At 38.5% G+C, this 23,017-nt stretch overlaps 1 protein-coding gene across 3 annotated transcripts in view; it reads left to right on the forward strand.

The window, feature by feature from the left end:
• ABCC8 (ATP binding cassette subfamily C member 8) overlaps window positions 1-23,017 on the forward strand; it is a 103,029-nt gene that overhangs the window by 33,368 nt on the left and 46,644 nt on the right. For 2 of the 3 annotated variants that reach the window (XM_044425761.1, XM_044425763.1), the window contains 6 exons: window positions 112-246; window positions 1,285-1,447; window positions 16,529-16,569; window positions 18,480-18,625; window positions 22,058-22,160; window positions 22,748-22,858. In XM_044425761.1, coding sequence (XP_044281696.1) covers window positions 112-246; window positions 1,285-1,447; window positions 16,529-16,569; window positions 18,480-18,625; window positions 22,058-22,160; window positions 22,748-22,858 — 699 coding nt within the window. The remainder of the gene's footprint in view (window positions 1-111; window positions 247-1,284; window positions 1,448-16,528; window positions 16,570-18,479; window positions 18,626-22,057; window positions 22,161-22,747; window positions 22,859-23,017) is intronic. The other variant, XM_044425762.1, reaches the window with a different exon arrangement.

The raw sequence follows: 23,017 nt of genomic DNA on the forward strand, positions 1-23,017 counted from the left end.
GCTAATTCTTTTCACTTAGTATAAACAAGCCAAATGTTTTTGACTTTGAATCATCCTTTAGTCTGCATTGGTTAGGAAAGTTAATATTGCGTTTTTATCCTTTTATCTCAGATTATTGTAGGAGTCCTTCTACTCTACTACCTTCTTGGAATCAGTGCCTTAATTGGAGCTGCTGTGATCATAGTGCTTGCACCTGTTCAGTACTTTGTAGCCACAAAACTTTCACAAGCTCAGAGAAGCACATTGGTAAATATATCCACAATTGTCATGTATCCATCCAGTGGGACAACCTCAGAACTAAATATGTGACAAGATTTGGTTGTAGCTGATTTAAGTTAATTTACAGGGCAATCCCATACATTTCTCACCAAAGTAAATAGATTGAGTTCAGTGAGGCTTAGCTGGAGAGGTATAGGCATGTAAGGGGTATAAACACATGGCTATCGTGTTTTCAGTTTCTTCTGCTTGCATCGTAGGGAAATGATGAGCAAGGGTTTTAATTGCAGTTAAAATTGCCTGAATTTGAGCTGATGAGGAGCAGTGCTGCTGGACAAGGACATCCTTTTGTGGAACTCATTGCCATGAGCAAATCGTATGGTTAACTGAATGTGTCATTAAAAATACTTGTTTCTGGGTCACTGAGGGGCAAGAGGGTGGAGTATCCAAGGTTGTATGTGCCACAGGATTGGACCCCTAATTATGCCAATATCAAGCTGTCGATAGTTGCCCTCCCAGTGAAACTGATGAGAAAAATAAAGGGGAAACAAGCAAGGAAAAAAACCTTCTAGCAAGGAAAAAGTGGAGGAAGCTCCCCCCTCCCACCTGTTGCTGCCACTACAAGCCAGCAGGACTTTGGCAGTGGCAGACAATCTGTCATTTTATCCCCCCCCCCCGCCCCCCGATCCTCTTAGAATTGTCTGGTCTCTTTATGTATCAGGCAAATGTTTGGCATATTAGATCTGAATTAAGTATGTATGATATATAGTGCAAATCCAATGCAGAAAATGTTGCTTAAATAAATTTATGTCAATATTCTTTCACCCATCATGAAAATATATACTGAAAGATGAGAAAATTGTTCTAGATTAATTAAAGAAATATGTTTTTGTCCAAAGTAAATTCCAATCTAGAAAGATCAAGGTGGGATAGAAGACCAAGTAACTTGAATTGCAAAGCAAAATGTGCTTCATATTCAAAGTGATGCAGATCACTTTGGCGTGCATTCTTGGATAACATTGATGTGGTCTTGCTATAATCTAAAACTATTTTTTCTCAATGGGTTAGGAATATTCCAATGAGAGGCTGAAGAAAACCAATGAAATGCTTCGAGGCATAAAACTTCTCAAGCTGTATGCCTGGGAACATATTTTTCACAGCAATGTGGAGGAAACCCGGCAAAAAGAAATGAAGAGCCTCAAGGCTTTTGCTCTCTATACCTCCATATCAAGTAAGTAATCTACTTGCCTTTGTTCTGCTTACTAGCTTGGGTCTGATTGTTGCTATTAATGAACTTGCCAACTCTCAGCTGGAACAAACAATGCAGATTTGGGGATCCAAACACGTTATGAATATAATTGTAAAATGTCTGATTGCAGTAATCTCTTATATGGTGTTTGAGAAGATGAAAAAAAGTTATGTATTTTAGAGCTTTTGTACACAAGCCAATTAATCACTTTCAGTTTCACTGCAGAATTGAGATCTCAACACAAATAATTTTCCTTTCCTGCTTTTCTGCTACATATCCTCTAGGTGGAGCTGTGCTGTAGCAGAATAGCTCAAATACACAAGAAGAAGTAGCACCACTTTCCCCATTCTAAAATAATAGTTCCTTTCCCCTTAAGAAATAAGAAAGTGTTCTGAAAAAACAAAAGTAAAACTGGAGGGTCATGATGTTGTGCAAAGAACCTATAAGAAATCACAGACACACAAGAAATGCCTTCTTTAGAAAAGTTCTGCATAACAAGTTTCCTTGTAACCCCATGCAGAAGTTAGAATTCCATCCAAGGTTACTTTCTCAAGGGTAGGTGTCAAAGATTCTGAAGGAGGTGGAGGAGGAAAGAAGCAGATCAAAAGAATTGAGAGGAGAGTGTGAAAAAGTAATGTGACTGTTAGGATTGATACTGGATATGCCTGAAGATGATTATGTATGCTCTTTGAATAAATATCTGATTTTACCTCTTGTTACCTTTGGCCTATAATTAATACTTGCTGGGCAACTGATGCTGAGGATGAAAAAGAAGCCATGCAGCTGGCACCAATCAGAAAAGGACAGCTGATAAAGGTTGCTAGACAGTGTTCTCCATGCATGTGATTGCTTTTTTAAGACCACAATTCCAACAGTGTAGCCCTGTGTGTATCTGCTATTTGAATTCAATGAGCCTTCAAAGTAAGGCTCAGTGAATTCATTAAGACATACTCTCTGATAAGTGAGTAGATGACTGTAGTCTTAAAGCTTGTCATATAGAACTGATAGATAATGAACTAGTCTCAGGCTAGTTTGCAGCTGCTAGATTTTTATTCAAGACAATAGTGGAAATTGTTTTTTCTGTATTATGGACAGTATCCTCTGCTACTTTTGCATTCTCAATCATTCTGTTGCACCAGCAGGACCCATTGCTAGAACAATGTGGAATTAGCGCGCCATGCAGGTACTCTGGAAACACTTGTTTCTAGATCAGGACAAATCAGCAGAGTTTCTTTCTTGAGCTCCACTGACCTGCCTAGTTCTAGTAATCAGCATCTCCACTTGTTCCCAATTGATTCAAGACCAGTTTCTTACCATTCTGCTGGTGGTACATATGGGCAGCGAAGGATACCACCCAAATAAACCACTTTCAGAATTTCTACTGGTTACCTTTTTTCTTTCTTTCTCATCACAAGGTGTTGGTTTTGGGCACTGTTCTAATTTTCAAAGCCCTAAATGGCTTTTGGTCTGGCTTTCTAAAGGAGTGCCTGTCCCTCTATGAACCTATCCAGTTATTAAGATCAATAGGACAAGCCCTTTTCAGGACAACATTGCTTCACAGAGGCCCTCTTGATAGGCATGTGTGAGAAGGATTTTTCCTGTGTTGATTTCAAATAATGGAAAGCACTTGCCTTTTTATTCTCACAGCTTTTAGAAAAGGTGTCAAGACACACCTTTTAAATTTGGCTTTTAATTGTTTTGTTTGCTTTTATTGTTGTATTTATATTTTAATTTAGGGATTATCTTAATGCATATGTTAGTGTTCTTAGTTTTGATATCTCTTAAACTACCTGGATGGTTTTTTATAGAAAAGCAGTATAAAAATTCAGGATAATACAAGATAAATATTGAAGAGTAATACTGAACATTTTAAAATGAATATAGTGGAAACTTAAAGAATGCTGTGAAAGAACAAAGACTGTTGAGCTTTTGGATTTCTCTTTCATTCTTTGGAATTCAATATCTATACTGTATCTTGAAATGGAATACCAGTGTCAAAAACAATTGCCACAGAAAGGGGAATAAAAAGCTTGTGTTCCAAACAATTCATTCAACAAAGACAGGCCAAATATCTCAATATCCATACTTTTTTCTATTTCTAAATTATGCCTAAAGCACCTGTTCAAAAAAATGAAAGTATGTTCAAGTTCTCCACTGATAGTTATAGCAAGTAGCCATTCATCCTTCTAGTGTTGCAGTTTTTTACCTATCAAAATGATGCACATAACCTATTTGCAGTGTTCCTGCATTAAGCTGCAAGAAGCAAGCAGAAAGTTAAGAAGAACATAAATATTAAAGAACTTTTCATTACAACATGTATCAGAATTACTACCTTCTCCCAAAAGGAAGCAGCCTTTGGACATTGCAAAAATGTATCAGTGAGAGCACTAGCTGTATCTTCAACAATCGGCTGATTTCATTAAGCCCATGTTGAAAAGGCATGGCATCCACTGTATTAGAAAAAGATGCAAAACTAAATGTAACCTAAGATCCGTTATCCCTTCTGAAATAGATGCCAAAGAAGCATCTGTTTTGGATGGAATTGGATGTTCTGTCCAATTCATTATTCCATTTTTGCTTAAGACCCTGCATACCATAGTTGTCCACTGATAATAGTGAATAGGTTGTGGGCTGGTGTAGCTATTCAGTTTTATTCGGTACTTCTAGGGGGCTCTGAAATTGTAAAAGTGGCAGAGTTGAACCTAAATTCTACTAGATGTTTCAACTGCATGTATTGTCACTCAACCATAGCTGGCAAATTGTAGTTAGGATGCAAAAAAGAAAATGGCAAGAAGTTATTATTGGAACCTACAAGCTGATCCAAAGTAAAAAAAAAAAAAAAACCAACCTGTCTGCCGACATACACCAAACAAATGTTTTCTTGATATTCTGTAAGTCCATGTTCCCCCACAGAGTAAATTTTGCATGCAAGCATAATTCAAACTGCAATTAATGTGAATCTTTAGTCTGTGCTAAGATAATCAAGGCTAAGGATGTTTCACTGAAGACAGAGGCCAAGATCCTGCACACTATTACATTCCCCGTTACCATTTATTGGTGTGAAAGCTGGACAATGAAAAAAGCTGGCAGGAAGAGATTATATATTAGTCTGTGATTATAAGCCCACTGTCTGATTTTTAATGACCCAAACCCTATCCATTTGGGCTAATGCTGCAATAACTTGTTGTAGTCTATTCATCAGAACTGTAGATAATATTAACCATTGAAATTAGTCAGTAATTAGCACAATAGTATGATCTAAGCATCATCAAGTACTAATGAAGTTCAGTAATGAAATTACACAGGCAACAAAGCTTGCTATGCTTTATGCCGCTCAATAGGAAATCAGCCCAAACTAGGTCATTTCCTAGTTTTCATATTATTTATTGCACTCACAATTACCTCAATACTCAAACTACTAATAAAGACTCCCTTTGTAAAGTAGCTAACTAGGGAATATTAACATTAGAAGAAAAAACGTCCACATCTTGCCCTAATAATTCACAAACCCAACAATACAATTCTAAATAAAACTTTAAAAACTGGGAATGGTGTGAGAGATGTCTTGCCACCATCATCATCATCATCATCATCATCATAATATTTCAGTGTTTTTGTTGCTTGAGCAATGGAACAAAAACTTACTGGACATTCACCATTTTCCCAATATGCCTGTCCTGAATAGGCTAAGGCAAATTCTGCCTGCTGTGAAAGAATATTATTCAATCCATATTTAACATGCTGTACCTCCTGATAAAGTTGTGTGGTTGAAGAGGCAGCAAATTGAATTAAAGAATTTTCCAACCTCTCTCTCTCTCTCAGTTTGTTGTTCCTTTTTAAAGGTATTCTTAAGAGAACTACCATGTGATAATCCAACCACCCACTCCATAGCACATGAGTTATTTGTACCTTCATTAATTTTAAGCTATTCTTGTAACTCAAGCAATCTAATTTTTAAAAGCTCACCATTTAACAAAGAAACATTAAAGCCAAACTGGAGCATGATCAGACCTTACCATCGTTTCAACCCTACACTCCCTAATTTGGTGTAGCAAGGATGGGAAAAGCCGAAAACAGTCTAAAAATTTGCTATGGTGGACAGACTATATAAACATATCATCTCTCTTATCTAAATGCATAATTCTCCAAGAGTCAATCAGGTCAAATTCAGCCATATAGGCCTGAATTGTAAGTCTCACCATTGCTGGCCTCTGAGGGGCCGAAGTATTCCAGCACAGGAGAGGATCTAAGATCTTATTAAAGTTTCTTCCTATCCTTCCCCCCAGATCAGATAGTGATACACTATATTAAACAATATACCAAAACATTCATGAAACATAACTGGAAAGTCAATGTTTGGGCCATACATAATTACCCTATTGGACCTAATCAAAATATCTGCTTGTCCTATCCTGTTTGTTGTCAGCTGATATGCATCTGTTGCCATCGGATGTGTTTCTTGTACAAAAACCATATCAGTGCCGTTATGCCTTTAGTTTGGAAAGCACTTTCTTCTGTTTACATGGATTCACAGTCCCTAGACAGTCCTTAAAGTCACTTTAAGAATAAAAGTGGAAAGACTCCTAGAACATTATCTTGTCAAAGTATGTAAACCATGGCCAAATACTCAGGGTTTTCCATGTGGCTTCTAAAAATGAAACTGAGTAGGAGAACGGGAAGCAGTCAGTTCAGAAAGTGTCTTCTGAGCAGGACAGGTGTCTCAGACTCCCCTCAAAAACAATTGCAGCTTCTGGAGATTGAAACTTTTTCAATTCTCATTCAAACTTAACAGCACAAGATGGCTGGAAACTTTATGTGAAAAGAAATTACCATCTGTCACACCATCTTTCATGCCTTTGCAAACTCTCATTCCTTCTCTGATATTTAATTTATTTTGAGTAATCTGTATAGAGTATGATTTGATCATTGTCTGAGCCTGAGTGCAGCTGCCCATCTGCCTGGCTGCATGTAGGAGACAGTCTTTAGTTGGAATGCACAGAAATGTATACAAGTTTCACTTTCATCCCCTGTGTAGGACTAGGAATACAGTAGACACATTCTATATCAAGACAAAAGTCTTGTGATTGTTTAAAAATCTCACACAGAACTACTGAATCCATAAATTCTGTCAGCTGTTCATGCAGATCAAGCATTCTCAAATTAGCTCCTTTTGAGGAGGCTTCCAAAAGTGAAACAAGAGCCAAAATTGTATTGTGGGAAGCAGACATTGTAGGCTTATATGCAATAACTTGATCTTCTAGGTTTGCGACTCTTTATTCCACTGTAGAATACGCAGATCCTTGTAGTGTTTTGATTGTGTCCTGGAGTTGTCCCATCTTCTTAGATCGTAGAGAGAGTGCCAAGAATATACTTTTCAGCAAAGCAATAGTTTCATCTTCATCTCCTCCCATGGCCTCTGTCTAAGATATCGGCAGGTGGCAGCTTCAGTGAGAGTCCAGTGCTTTTCTAGGTTTTAAAAGCAGGCATGATCAAGCACTCCTTAAGCACACCTGAATAAACAAAAACTCACTAGCAGCAACTAGGTACAAAAGTAAATCAAATTTAGCATGGCAAACAGTCTAGTGAAAAATAAAACAAGAAATAGCAATGCAGTTGCTGATTGCTGAGTAGTAAAACCGCCTGAATTGTGTTTTGAAAATTGAAACTTGGAAGACAGGACAGAAACTGTTGCTGTTGTGGCCAAAGTCACACATACAACTGTATAACTGAGGCCAGATCACCTTTTTAAGTGATTTACAAATATGTATATAATTTCTAATATTGGTTTGCTAATATTGGTTGCAAATATTGGCATGACTTCAGTCACTTCCCTTTTAGTAGGATCAAATACGGTTACTGTTACTTCCTATCTCAACTGGGACTATGATTTGTTCAGAATATGATACTATGCATAAAGATACAGCAGATGTTATCCTTTTAAAATGAAAAAGAGAATTGCACACATAAATTTCATTTCATTTATTATGTATAAGTAGTAGAAGTTTTGTGGTTGCATTACATACCAGTTAGTGAAGCCTGAAAGAAATTGGATTGTTAAGTAATGTGAACACTAGAAGCCATTTAATAATATTAAAAAAATCATTGACTTGCATTTCCTGACAAATCTCTGAGGTCCAATTTATGGGCCTGTAGTTGCTAGCATTAAAAATCTTTCCCCGATACAATACTTACTGCTTCTCCACTTTTTCTAGATGCATACTAACAAGGAGTTCCTTTGAGATTGTGTTGTGCTCGCATGTGTATTCCTGTACCCCGCACCCCAGCATGCATTTGCATCAAGCTTCAGAACAAAAGCATGCAGAGATTTCTCATATCTTTCAAGTGAACCAAAACCACACAGAAACAGTATTATTTATTTATTTATCTATCAATTTATATCCTGCCTTTTTCCTACAAAGGGCTCAAGGTAGCGTACATCTCCGCCTCCATCTTATCCCCACAACAACATCCCTGTGAGGTAGGTTGGACTGAGAGTCTGTGACTGGCCCAAAGTCACCCAATTGGCTCCATGGCTGAGCGGGGACTAGAACCCAGATCGTCTGAGACCCACTCCCATGCTCTTAACCACTGCACCACACTGGCTCTCAGTATTTGATTCTGAGAGTACAAATCAAGGGATAATTCACTATACTCATGGGCACATATTGGATATATTCAGCCTGAGAACATGGTAGCCCTGCCTCTCCCACCCTACGCTACTTAACAAGCAGCTTGGTCCAGTTTTTTATCTTACCTGATGAAGACCTCCTTGTGAGAAAGAATGATTCCATATGGCCTGCAAAAATGATTCCATAGGCCTGCAATGGTGAAGCCTTTCATGAAGAAAAGCTTTCTGGATCTGGAAGACCTCAAAAATTTTAGGCTGGTAGCAAATGATCCTTTCTTGGGCAAGGTCCTTGAAGGGGTGGTGGCCAGCTCTTGGTGAGACAAATATCTAGATCCAGTTCAGTTTGGGTTCAGGCCAGATTATGGTACAGATTTTGGACAATGTTGGTCACCCTACATGATGGCCTATGTTAGGAGAGAAACAGTAAGACCCTGTTGATACTCTTTCAATGGATTAGTAGAATGATTGACAATACTCTCCTTCTGGGTGACTGGATGGATGGCTCTGGAAGGTGGTGCTTGGGAAATATAGCTCAGCCCCATGAATTTCCAGCATAGCCCTCCTCAAGGGACAGTTTTGTCCTCCATGCTATTCATCAGCTGCATGAAACGGTCAAGTGGGATAATCCGGAGTGTAGCGCTGAAAAGGACTTCATGGAGAAGGACTTTATGTTATAAGCCCAAGGTAAAAGGAAAGCATCGCAGAGAATTAAGGAAGAAGAGGCCTTAATTCTAGTTCTGAGTGACAACAATGATTTTGGAAGGAATGTTCTGATTAGTAGTAAAGGATTAGATTCAAGAGAAACAAGAAGAGAACTGTTCTCATCCCTGGAGAATGGTATGGGATGAGACTCGGATGGTTGTTTTAAAGAGAGAATCACCAGAATCCAGGAAGGCTGCACTGAATAAATAATTCTTCACTTTTGTATCCTAGCCAATGAATTTTAGTCCGTTGAAGCTTTTTTATCCTGTCTTTTTAGAAAGGACAGTCTTACAGTAAAATAAAGTAAAGCACAGCATCACATCTTCTATAAAACTCCAATTAAAATAACAATTGAACCATAACATATTGGGCAAGTTAAAAAGTGCTGATATCCTCTAACATCATATTATGCATTTGGCAAGGTGGGAGTCTGAATGTGTTTGCATTTGGATACAGATATAAATAGGAAGATAGGAGGAGATTTCTATTCATTATTTTCATGCTTCAGTTTAGCCAACTGAATGCACGGTGTAGTCAACAGGTGAAACTGATTCTATAAAAAAAGTCCTATTTGAAATACCACCTGTTTGCCACTTGCCAGTTTTAGTTTCACAAATTTTGCTCCATGCTTAATCTTCCTCTTCCGCACACACCCCTCTACTTCTTCAGAGTGTCATCTTGATACCAAGTAGTCATGTACAGAGATCTTCAAGAAATGTATTCAAACTATACACGTTCGTCAATGTTAATCACTAAAACGTAACAAAGCATCAAGGGCATGTTTGTGGTATCTTTGTTGCTAAGACTGGAGAATTATTTTTCTACCTAACAGAGTGGTCTGTCTCTTCTCCCACCAGTACAATAGTGGTTCTTCAGGCAGTGGTGTTGATTTCATTTGGATGACTCTCAAGGGGTTTGGATGATTACTTCCAAAAACATATGCCATCCAAAATTCCTCTAGCTTAGTAGCTAGTAGCTAAAAACATACAAGGTGTGACACATAGATAGGAAAGAAATCAGGAGTACAGAGTGAAAAGGGTTGTTTATTTTATGTATGAATGCTTTTGTTTTTTATTTTTCTTTTAAACACTACTTTAACATTTTAATTTTCTTAGCCTTTCAATATTTGGCAATGGCAAATATTTGAGTTTTATATGACAGCACATCTATGATAGTCCAGTGATGTGACTAGTACCAGAGCCTTCCAAGAGATAGAAGAACTTGTACAAAATAACTTAGATAAGAAAAGTCCTGACGTTTTAGCTTACATTAGAAGATCAGCTAAAACAGAGAGTGCACTACTACAGCCTTTATTTTTAGACTGCAGTTTCTTTACAATGGTGCCCTTCAGAGGGAATGCCATCAGAATGTAATGTGTGTGTGTAGAGAGAGAGAGAGAAAGAGCTAGGACCACAACTAGGGGCATCGTGTAGAGGGGACAAGGGGCTGTTTCTGTCCCATTTTCCAGACAGCATGTGATGCTGTGGCTGCAGGAATACATCTATGACTAGAAAAAATCACCTATACTATACACTGTATGGCTATTAGTAGAAACAGTTGAATAAACTTATGTATTAAGCGTGTGCAAGGCAAAAATCTTTTCACTTCAAAAAGAGAAAGGCTGACTATATGCTTTAGGCTTCCAACATTGCTATAGATATGATGAAGTGTAAACATTAAACTAGTCACAATTAAAAAAACTTCTGCATTTATTTTGGCAATTTAAACATAAATGTATGGAAGAGATGGCAGGGTACTCGATCCTTCTCTCAGTAGTAACAATGGTGTTGCTGGATGTATTATTTGATATCAGATGTGGCATTTACTTGGAAGTAAGTCCTGCTATGCTGAATGAAATCTCCTCTCAAATAATTGTATAAAGGATTCTTTCCTGATTATTACACATATTTTTGCAATATGCTATGTTTTCCATTTTTTACAAATGTATATAGAAGGTACATTATCCACCACATATTTACAGTACCTGCCAATCTATATACAGTATTAAGTGAATAATTCATTACTGAGAGACTGATAAAATCCCAGCATTTTGAATAATTTGCAGGACAGACATCAAAAAGATAATTATAGGGGTTGTGATATCTGTGTTGTCTCTGTAAATAATTTTGTTTACCTGTTACAGTGAATATGGTAATATATTATAAATGAGACTATTTTCATTTTCATATAAACAAGGAAAATTACACATCAGGGTTCAATACAATGTATTTGTTACTATTTGCATGTATAGTCTTTTTTCTCAGAGGAAAGGAAAGAGAGGCCCTTTTTTTGAGACTGCTGTCTTCTGAGGCAATTCAAGAGAAGGCCTTTTCAGCTATTCCAAAGCTGTGGAACTCTTTCCTAAGGAAGTCTAGATTTGTTCCCTCTCTGCTGCTCTTCTGCACTTAATTTAAAAAGGGTTTTAACCTGTTTGGTTTCGGTGCTACTCTCAGTAATATTTTTTCTTGTAATTGCTATGTTTTTATTGTAACTTAATGTGTTGTTTCAGTCCATTTTAATTGTTTGCCACCTTGCATGCCAGTTTTGGTTGAAAGGCAGGGTAAAAATGAAATAAATATGTATATAATTAATTTAAATAAATGACAGCATATATGAGTTTTATCCTTATTAACCAAAGCAGGACAGTTAGTGTCAGTCAGTCTGGTCAGCTGAGGATACTAAAAGAGGTAAAGAGAAAGGCCCTGGGAATGTTTTCAACATCTGGCCGTGTTTGGAACATTGACCTCAGTCTTTAGCACTAGGAAGCTGCTTCTGTTTTTCTTAGTTCCCATGGGATCTCATTTATCATGCCAAATGTTCTTCATGAAGGAGACTTCTTGAAAAGTACTTAATTCACCAAGGACAACAAGCAGCCAAATTAGCAAAACATATGACATATAATACATGAAAAATATAACTACATAACCTCTCAAGACTGTCCACAAGTGGGTGCATGAGGACTGATTTTTTAAAAAATTATCAACACTAATTGAAACATTTAAATTGAAATGTTTTAAAATATATCTAAACAAGGTATTTATTAACGTCCATATATATTACATTTACATCACACATTTTTCTCCAAGGAGCATTAGGAAGTATATATGACCCTCTTCCTCGCCATTTTATCCTCACAAAACAGCCCTGTGAGGCTCAGAGTTCGTGATAGGCCCAACATCAGCAAATGAGCTTCATGGCTGAGGGGATTTGAACCTGGGTCTCCTGAGTTCAACACCAAACCACTCCACCTTGCTGATTCTGTCATGAATCTATGAATGATCATTTAATGCATTTTTAAAATAGGAATCTGCAAATTATTGTTGTGAGGAATGGTCTGGTTAAAAATGGGGTGAGGGAGGTTCCTCCTTTTTACTCTTCACCCACTGTGGGGTGTCATGCTGCACCCATACCCTACTGTGCCATCTCATGAGGATGTATTCTAATGTACAGTTCTAAGCTGTTATGCAGTTGGGAATATGGACTTTAATAAGGAACAAGGTTGTTTCTAAAAACAAACAGATAGGAAAATGAGATCAAGAAATTGAACATTAAGATGACTATTGTTTCAATATTTATAAGTTTGTTTTTGGGACCAACTGTTTGACTAGACAAAAACATTTTATTCATTCGCACATGCGTGCGCACGCACGCACGCACACACAGAGAGAGAGAGAGAGAGAGAGAGAGAGAGAGAGAGAGAATGTGTGGGTGTACAGCAGTGGCACATAGCAGTACAAATGCAGAGAAGCAGTCTAGATAACTGTGCAATGTGTCCTACTTTTTCTCATACTCAGTGTCATGATTTCATCCTTTTTAAAGATGATCAGATTGTCGTCATCTAGGAGTGAGTGGGATATGAAGTGTTGCTTGAAGGCCTCTGAGAAAATTCCTTTGAGCCACATCTGCTATTTTGCTTTTGTTGTGTCTTTTGTTCTGGGCTCTTGTTTAGTCATCCTTAGCAACCATGATGCCCTACAAACTAATTGGTAAGAGTTGAGAGGTGGCGTATTAGGATAGATGTCAAGTTATTCATTTTTTGAGGGTGGATGTCAAGGCACTTGTTTTCTAGTTATGGACTTCAATGTGGCACTTGTGCTGATAAGACTTCAGAATCAGCACTGTCAGGTTTAGCTGACATTAGATAAGCCAAAGTCTTGTCTTAAGTCTGCAAGAAAATGAACCAGATGGGACAATGTTACCTTGTGATGCTGTCAAGTTCAAGTATCTCATATTCCACTGAGATCTGTCAGATCAATGTCTGTACCAAGCATCTTGTGAACTGCTTCCAGGTTAATTGAAGGTTACAGGTGGCAAAAGTCTTCCCAATCAGTAAAAGATCAGCATCAATGTCAGAGCAACTACTTTCTTAGAGATGGCACTAAGATTTCACCTGTCAGATATTTACTGGTGACATTCCTATGCATTTTTTCTTGTGTTATGTTACCTTTTAACATCAAGTACATCTGGCTAACAGCTTTATTCTTGAAAGTCTTGACCCTCTCACCATTGAAAAACTGGTCTTTCAATGACAATTGCTTTGATTTTACCAACATTGCCAGTTCTTCTTTGTGGTCTCTATGCTCACACATCCGGGCTCTGTGCCTGCATGATTTCGTCAGGAAGTCTTAAGCGCTTTTTCGCAGAAACCCCTCCTCCCAGCATCCATATAAAAGGGAGGTGATCCTGTCATTTCTCTCATTTCCAATGACCCACTGACCTTGGAACTAAGGGAGGAATAGTAGTGCGCACCCTGCATACGGCAAAGCAGAACCATCCTGCATTAGTGAGCAGTACCATAAGGGTACTGGAAGAACAGTTCAGTGAATACAGTATTGAAATATGAATGCAGAATACAAACAAGCAAAAGAAAGCTTTCCCTCCCTTTTTCTGCAGCCCATTGATTCCTTGAGCATGCCAGGGATGCTCCATAGGCCTCCAAAGGTGCCAGCAAAACAACATATAAATTCTTCTCTCCAGGCAATGGGCAAAAGATAATGCCTCTCTCTCTTCTTTATACATAACTGTAAGCATAACCCTTCCTATACATATAGGCTCTACCCATCCCCTCCTGGGAGATGGAGGGAGGGAAGGGAAGGGTGATAGATAGCCCAGCTATCCTAATGAACTTGTATAAATGTTCCCATGTCAGAGATAAGGTGAGGAGTTCACAGTACCTGGTAGCTGCTGATCTGAAAGCGTTACTAAGCCCCACAGATTTCTTACCGCAATTAAATGTGAATTTAGTATCTGTCCTGAATACTGGGGAATGACACTAGCAGCAATTCAGAGTTAACTCCTCATCACAATGTCCTCCAGTTATGGGTTCTGATAGAAGCATCCAAACCAAGCCTTGTGAGTTGTGACCATCATTTCTATTCTGGTAAATCTCAAAGACTTCAGAAAATGATCCAATTTTGCTCCTATTTGCAAAATTTGCCAAATTTACCAATATATGATGGCAAGTACAAAGGTACATTGGTAAGTATTTTAAAGTTAACTTTAAAATATGTATTGGTAAAGCTCAAAAATCTTCAAATGCCTTGAACAAATAACCAATGCTTCCCTTACCTATAGAACTAAGCAGCAAATATTGGCATTTATCAGGACAGGGAAGCTATGGCTTCCTGAAACATTACAAATTATTACTAATATACATATCCACAAAATCTGTGCTATTTATCACACCAAATGCATAGAGTGAGCCTTACTCCAGATAACACAGAGACATTCTTGGTGGGTTGGCAGACTTTCAGTCTGTCCTGGATGGGGTTGCATTCCCCCTAAAGGACAAGGTTCATAGTTTGTGGGAGATAGATCCAGAACTGTAACTAGAGTCACAAGTGGCTTCAGTGGCGAGGAACACTTTTCATCAGCTTAGGCTGATTTACCAACTACGTCCTTATCTGGACAGGCAGAGCCTGGCCACAATTATCCAGGCTTTGGTAACTTCCTTGTTGGACTATTGCAGCATGCTTCGTGGGGGACTGCCTTTGAAAATTGTCTGGAAACTCCAATTCATACTGAATAGTGCAGCGTGGCTATTGACAGGGACTGGCCATGGGATCACGCCAGTCCTGCATCAACTGCGCTGGCTGCCAGTTGAAGTCTGAGCCCGGTACTTGTTTTAACATTTAAAGCCTTGAATGGCTCGGGATCAGGTTATATGAAGGAACACCTTGTCCCATATGTTCCTACCTGACCCTTAAGAGCAACTGTTGAGGTTCCTCTCAGGGAACCTCCCCTAAAGAAGTAAGAGAAGGCCCTTTTCAGTAGCAGCTCCCCATCTCTGGAACATTCTGCTAAAGAGGTGTACCTGGCACCATCCCTGATATCTTTTGCTGCCTTTTAGCACCAGGTGAAGACCTTTTTATTCTCTGAATATTTTAATGGTTATTGCTATTTTAATGGTCTTATTGCTGAGCTAATTTTAAGTATGGTTTGTGCCATGCCTTATTATTGTCCTATGGTTGTTGGCTGTCATATTGCTTGTTTTATAGTATTTTATGAATACATAGTTACACTTTTATCAGTATTTTTATGTATACTATTTATTATTTAAATAATAGTAAGCTTCCCAGAGAACCCTTGGGCTGGGGGTAGTTGCAGAAATGTAATAAATAAATATAATAAATTACCACCCATACAATATGCCTTACACTGAACCAGAAATGTATTCCATTCATTTATTTTATTTATAATAGTTATATCCCACCTTTTTCCTGTAAGGAATCCAAAAGGCAGCTCACATGATCCATTTCTTCCTCTTCATTTTATTCCCATATCAACCCTGTGTGGTAGGTTAGACTGAAAGTCAGTGACCAGCCCAAAGTCCTCTAGTGAGCTTCATAGCCAAGTGGGTACTGATATCTGAATCTCCTCAGTCTTAATCTAGCACTTAAACTACTACACCAGACTGGCTCTCCATATAGTTTAGCACTGTCAGCCTGACTGGCAGCAGCAGCTCTCCAGAGTTTCTGCCTGGAGTCTTTAGCAGCTCTACCAGGAGATGCCACTGATCAAATTTGGGACACTTTGTATGCAAAGCATCGCTCTACCAGTGAGCTATAACCCTTCCCCACAATTTTGTATTCTGTTAAGCTCTAGGATCTTATCTGCAGCTAATTTTATTAGATTTTAAAATATTTCCTGTTATATTTAGCTGCTGCAATAAGATTACAGTGTGAACCAAGAAGGCAATCAAATTTAAGAACTGTATCCTGCTGCAGAGCTAAATTGAGCAGCTTGGCAAGGCTGCTGCTTGTCCAAATTAGGAAGACATTTTAGCAATGCTTATGAAGAGATCATTAGTTATGTTAGAGTGAATAATTTATATTAATGACCAGTTTAAAAGTGAACCCAAGGCAAAAAGATCGTACATTCCAATCCCTAGCCATCTGTTGATAATAACCTCTAATTTCTACAGTGATTACCTAAACACAATGAGGAAACCAATATATACCAGTTACATAAAAGTTAAATGTTTTCATGAAACTGCTGCTTGATAATGTATTGGTATTGTAGCTCTGCCATTATTATTATTATTATTATTATTATTATTATGAGAATATTCTACAAAGAGCAACATGGGATTACTTGGATGAACATCAACCTGAATCAAGAAATAATTGAGATAGATGACAGAAATCAGAAAAAGAAAATGAGATGCATGCAGTGGGGTGGAGACTTCATGGTAAAATAATCACAAATCCTGTTTGTTTGTTTGTTTTTTGTAGTTTTCATGAATGCAGCAATACCTATTGCAGCAGTTCTTATAGTAAGTATTAATGTGTGTGTGTGTTACATTTAGAGAAAAGAGTGGGGATATAAAGCCAAGTGCAAGTGCATTAAAGCCCCCTCTCAATAAGATATTAAATATTCCTGCTTTTGCTAATTTTAAATAACATCATTTTAGTTCCAGACTTGCACTCCGTGGTTTTGCTCACTCTGGAGTAACAGAGCATGGCACCCATTTTGTATTTTTTTCCTCCTGGAAGGTTGTGCTGGAGAGTGTAGGTCCCTCAAGAGCTGTGTGAATTTTTTTTTACTGAGGGCTGCATACAAAAGAGGGGACTGGCCAAGGTCACCACCATCCCCATTTCCTCCACTGGGTAACCTTCACCTATTCTGCTTCCTATATGAATCTGATCTGACCTAGATTAATAATAAAATAAACACATTTTGTAATGTTGCCTTCTTGTTAAATATTAGCACCTAAACATTGAAACAGAATTGACACAACATGATTTCAATATTGTTTAAGTGTGCAAGCCTACTGAGTGCATCTTTGGGAGCCCTGAATTAAGAGGTTTCTGTATTTATTTATTTATTTATTTATTTATTTAGAAAATTTCTATGCCGCCCCACTCGCCAAAGCCTCGGGGCAGCTCACAAAACATGACTTGTGGGGCTAAAGGTGGGAAGACTGGTGGAGGTTATTTTATTTTCCCACTTTCAAATCTTCACAACTATTTTGAGCTTTTCAGCCTAAGAAGAGCAATTCAGGAAACGAGAGAGAGGAACTAGAAGAAGCTCCATATATTGTATCCTGGCCTTTGCTGTCTCCTTTCCATCCTGCCCACTGGCACACCCCATTTTCCCCCTCTCCAAGATCAGTTTCACAACCTTGGTGAGGCAGCCAGTGTTATTCTTTCCTTACTGGCTGTGAGGGAACAAGGGATGCATCTCTGGCTCCTTCCAAGACTTGAGCACTGTCTCCAACCTTGGAAGGAATTTTTCTTCTCCCAGGGACCATGAGACCAAACAAATGGATAAGGCTTTCTGAGCAAATGCATAGATAGTATGAAGAAATGGAATCTGTTTTGTTATAACTTATTATTGTATTATTTTCTAAGACAATAGATGTTTAATCCAATCTATCCAATATTACTTAATATGCTATAACTCTGCTCTTAAACGTGAACATAGCTGCACTTATGCAGTTTCTAGGATGTGTCACTGTAGTCCTATGTAAGGCAAATGTGCCAGGACGCTTTCTTGATTTGATCTGCATGTATATTTAGGACTATATCCCATGCTCTTGTTATGTAAGCTGACAGAGTGATGACTGAGTTAAAACAGACCAGTTATTCCAAAAGCTCTAGAAAATAATCTTCATAGAAAACATCTTGTGGGGGGAGGGGGGTCTTTTAGATACATGGCCTCTGTCTTGTTTTATTCTACAACACAGAGACCAATAGTCAATTTAGCAGCTGGATTCTGCCCATGGCACCATCTTTTTGGCACATGCAAGAACTGGCCTAGCAATGGAATCTTTATGGGAAATTTTGCTTCCATGCATAGATTGCTTTTGCTGGGCTGGAGCAAAGACTTCTCAATATATAACCCATCCAGTAATGCCTATTTGATACATTTCCTTCATACTGCTCTGTGCTTTCAGAATGGTATTAGTGAACTCTCTTCCATGTGTGTTTTCTTTATCCATTTTTGAGATGTGAAAAACTTCTTATGTAATTGTTGTACTTAAACCTGATTGTTTTAAATATAAAGGCTGCCTGAAGGCAGTTTGTACTACTTAGTTGCATAACATCTCCTACTAATCATTAGGCCTTTTGAAGTACTGTAAAATATTTTATATTAGAATTGACTGAACTAATTTTATTATATGTATCTTTTATATTAGAATTGGCTGAAATAATTTTTTTGCTTTTTTTTTTTTAAACCAAGACATTTGTTGTCCATGCGCAACTGTTTGAGAATGCAGATTTTTCTCCTTCAGTGGCCTTTGCTTCGCTCTCCTTATTCCACATCCTTGTCACTCCCCTGTTCTTGCTGTCCAGTGTGGTCAGATCCACTGTCAAAGCTCTTGTAAGGTAAGTTTTTTTGGGGAGGAATGCACAGAATTGAAGAGACCCTATTTTAAGTAAGCTGTTCCTTGCTCCAGTAGTTAGGAGCTGGTGTAGATTAATCTTCTCCTGAGAACAATGGATTTCCTGGTGTAGTAAAACTCAGTGGTTCTTAGGGCCATCACATAGCAAGTTTCCCCCAGCCACATTTGCAGCCATATTGTTTGTTTTATTCAGTGCTCTTATAACCCGCTCTTCAAACCAAGGGCTCCCAGAGCAGGTTATTCAAAGACTCTCAACAGACAGTCCGTACCCTCGGGCTCACAAGCTAAAAAGAGTACCGTTCAGCACAGGTGAATCCCAAAACCTGGTACCCTTTTTCTGTAGCCTTCTGTAATCCCTGTCTCCTAGAAGCTGCGTAAGCCAGGTCGGGTGCTTCATAGTACTCTCAACCATATGAGACAAGAGGGAGGGAGTGTGGGAAGGGTTGGAATGGATAGAGATGTGCTGAAATCTCATAAAGAGCTCTGAAGAATCTGAAAGACTAGGAAGCTTCCAATTTAGAGTTTTCAAGTTTCCCCATTATTCTAATTTTGAGTGTGAGCTAGGGCAGAGTTTCATTCTGAGATAATTGCATGAAAGTCCTTCTTCCTAAATGGCAACCTTGAGTGTCATTTTGGTGGAAATGTGGCAACAATTTAATTACTAAATAGATGCTAGTTGTGGTTACACAGTGAGGAAAGAAGTAAGAACTCTTCTCTGCTCAAAACAGTAAATTTTATTACCTTTCATGTGCAGAGCCAAGTCCTGACGGTTAAAGGACTTTTAGGAGAATCCCAGGGGACATGCCTGCAGTACAGAGAAACAAATATAATCAAGAACAAGTCATTTCAAGTTCATATTGAATGGATACTAAGATTGCAAGACTCAATTGCCTTTGAATACTTCTCACCATAGTAACATTGGATTAATCTAGAGGCATTTTGGCCAGTGTATGTTTTACACTCATATTACAAACTAATTTAAGATGTGTTGAGCCTTAGATGTAAAAATAACTTGAGAAGTAGAATTTCAAGAAATTAGTGAAACCTGTTTCCAAGTACATTTCTTTAGTACAGAGGTGCTAATTGTTAATTAGTCATAGACAATGATTACGAAGTGTTGGCAGTTTATAAAAACATTTGATGTTATCAAAGGTTTATATGAGATACCTCACAATAAACAATCACCCTTAGCAGTGATTGATAGCTCTCCTTCTCACATACCACTGTTTTTAATATCTTTTTTACTCTCATAATACTTAATAGCATATCTGACCTAATTGTTAATCTAAAACACTACATTAATCTGTTAGTATACTATATCCCCCCAAGCAAACTAAAATGTGTAGCCGTGTGCTCTTCATGGGCTGCATGTGTCTATAGTTGCAATGTGTTTTTCCTCTTTATGTGGTCTGCCACTCAATCTGCAATTCTATGCATGCTTACCTGCAATTGAGCCCCACTGGACACATCGGATTGGGCTGCAAGAGTCTTCACAAAGTACTCAGTGCACTGAGGCATTACTTAGAATGCTGGAGATGTCTTTCTGCACTGGAATGATACTGTGTTATGCTATTACACTATGAAAGAAGAACTTTGGCTTTGCTTACAATGTTCCCTCACACAGTCTTACTCACCTGTCGAATAAGAAGCTGCTAAGTGCAGTCTAGCACATACATTTTCAATATGAAGGTTTTTCATTGGCATAAGTTTTTCATCCTACTATAGTCACTGGCATTTCTCTGAATAAGTAGGTTGTGGTTTATGGTCTCTATCAACATTCTCACTTGTGCAGCAGCCTGAAAGCATTAATATAATTGTTTATTAAATTATATTTAATATAATTACACAGATGCCAACTAGACCTGCTGAAGTTGCTGAGCAGTTTTGAAAGGCAGCCTCATGTAGAGAATGTTAGAGGGCAAATGGAATTAGTAGGTCCAGATTCTAATTAGGAGAGATTCATGGTTGCCCTGGCAGCCACGCCAACAAGGTGGGCACAGTATATGCACTGAAGAGCAAGCACAACAAGTCAAAGAGATGCCAGCATTAACCACAGGTCCACACTGGTTAACTCAGGAAGGGAGGCTGTCATGCAGCAGGGCCATCAGGACACCAACTGAGTCCCTATTTTGCCCCAAACAGTCACCTTCAGATAGACACACTTGAAAATGGAAGGCTGTAGAGTTGAGCATCTGCACAGGGAGATGGTAGACCATTACAACACTGCCTCCCCATCCTCAGGTCCTTCTGTTTCAACCCAGGAGAACCCAGGTGAGCAAAGCTGGGAGAAATTTGATCCCCTAGACTCTTCCAGCCATGTATTTGTGATACAGGCTAGGTCAGCACACTCAACCAGGATCAAGGCCTGGATGTCCCTGGATTTCTTCACTGATCTGGCATTCAGCAGTAGCACCTTTAACTCAGTGGACAGACACCAGTGCTACCCAGATTCTCAAATACTGGACACGGCTTGGGAGCATCCAATATCCCACTTCACTCTTCAACCCCATAGCTGCCGCCACCGCTGTATAGCCTTCTGCTTTGTAATGTTCCAGGGCCTGCCCTCTGTATTCTCTATCCTGCCAATTGGCAATAATTTTAGTTCTAGTAACAATAAATAAAACCAGCAGGAGAAGTATAGGCAAACTTTTTCTTCTGTCCAATGGACAGGATGGCCTTTGCTTGCATTCACCTCCAGAATGACAAAGGTTAACCTCTTTTTATTAATTATTCTTTATTAATACATCATGTATCATTTTGCCTTTGATTGTGTTTATCCTTATTATTATTATTGTACAGTATGGTTGTATGACCATTTTTGTTAAATTATTGTTCATGGTCCTGGCATCTTATGCTGGAGGGCAGTTTTTAAATATTCAGAAAGAAAAATGGGAGTCTTTTTCCCATTTGGGAAAATGGGACTACTAAATAATTTATGGCTTAAAGTACTGTAACATTTTTCTGTTTTGTTTGTTCAGCTTTTGATCAGTGACAATTTCAGTTCTACAGTTTCGTTCAAGATGATTTGTGTATCCAGTTACTCTCCATATAAGCTGAGACTAAGTGAAATTATGACAATACCTATACATGGTTAAATACAATGTGTATATTTTGCTAACAGTAGCAATTAACTATTACCAGTTTGATTTAGTATTCATTGTTCAAGTTCCCCAAAAGAGCAGTGCATATTATTATCAATTGAATTGCAGAAATGTGCACAATTAAATCCTTACAGGGCTTCATACCAAATCAAGATGGGCTATTGTAGAGGCATACAATTTGAAATAATAAAAAATAAGATTAAAATCAGAGCCCACCTGAAGTTCCCCTGTGGAATTTCTGCAAGAAGCACTAGTTGTGAGACTGGCACTGTGTGTAAGTTGTTTAGTTTGCCACCATTTTTCCTTCTTCCCAGTGTTCAGAAGTTAAGTGAATTTCTATCAAGTGAAGAAATTGAAGAGCATGACAAATGTTCCGAGCCAAGATGCAAAGACAACCACAGCAAATACCAGGCTGTTGTAAGTGAAAGATGGTGCTGCATGCCAAATGGTGCCTTGTCTGCCTCCTATTTTTAATCCATGTGAATCACTCCAATAACTTTGCTAGCTCCTTTGTATCCAAGAATTACATTGCAAAGCATATTAATGCTAATGTCCATTTTTAAGAACTATAGCAAGACTGTTTTATATTAACAATGTGGATGGGGCACTTTGCTGATAGGCACCATCAACTGACTTTGTAGAACGATCAAGAGGGGAAGAGAACGGCCATCCGTTGCATGGATCATTGGAAAGTCCCCTTCCACCATGTCTTAGTCAGCTAGGTGCAACTGTCCGGTTGTTGACTGCCTATCAACCTTTATGTCAGTCAGTTGTCCTAGGCAGTCAGCTACTACATACTTACTCGGTGCTGACAGAAAGCCCATTTGCCTCCACTACCACTTCTCAACCATGTCTGCCAGGAACAAGCTGATTCCTCCCTTCTTGAATGGTATGCAGTGTTAGTGATTCCCATCAGGAAACCAACTTTGTCTGCCACCACCTAAGACATTTTCACATCCCTGCCACTACTCACCATGTACTTCTGTCTTGCTGGTCCTGCACAGCCCCTCAAAGTTGTTAACCGTAAGAGGCCTGCCAGAGAGGACTGGAACAATTGCAGCTCTCCTATAAGAAGACCTGCTAGCACCACAGAAGCAGATGATTATTGTGTAAAGGTGATAATAAGGTCACTCTTTTTAATAATGTTGTTACTGATAAGTTTAGCATTCTCAAGCAATAGTTCTGGGTTCAAAAAGCAATAGATTTTATTGCCTGAAATAACCTCCTTTGCACTTCAACATAATTTCTCATTGAAGGATTCTGGTATTATACTA

The sequence above is a fragment of the Varanus komodoensis genome, unplaced genomic scaffold (genome assembly GCF_004798865.1).
Source record: "Varanus komodoensis strain SLA01 unplaced genomic scaffold, ASM479886v1 scaffold16, whole genome shotgun sequence".
Taxonomy (NCBI): domain Eukaryota; kingdom Metazoa; phylum Chordata; class Lepidosauria; order Squamata; family Varanidae; genus Varanus; species Varanus komodoensis.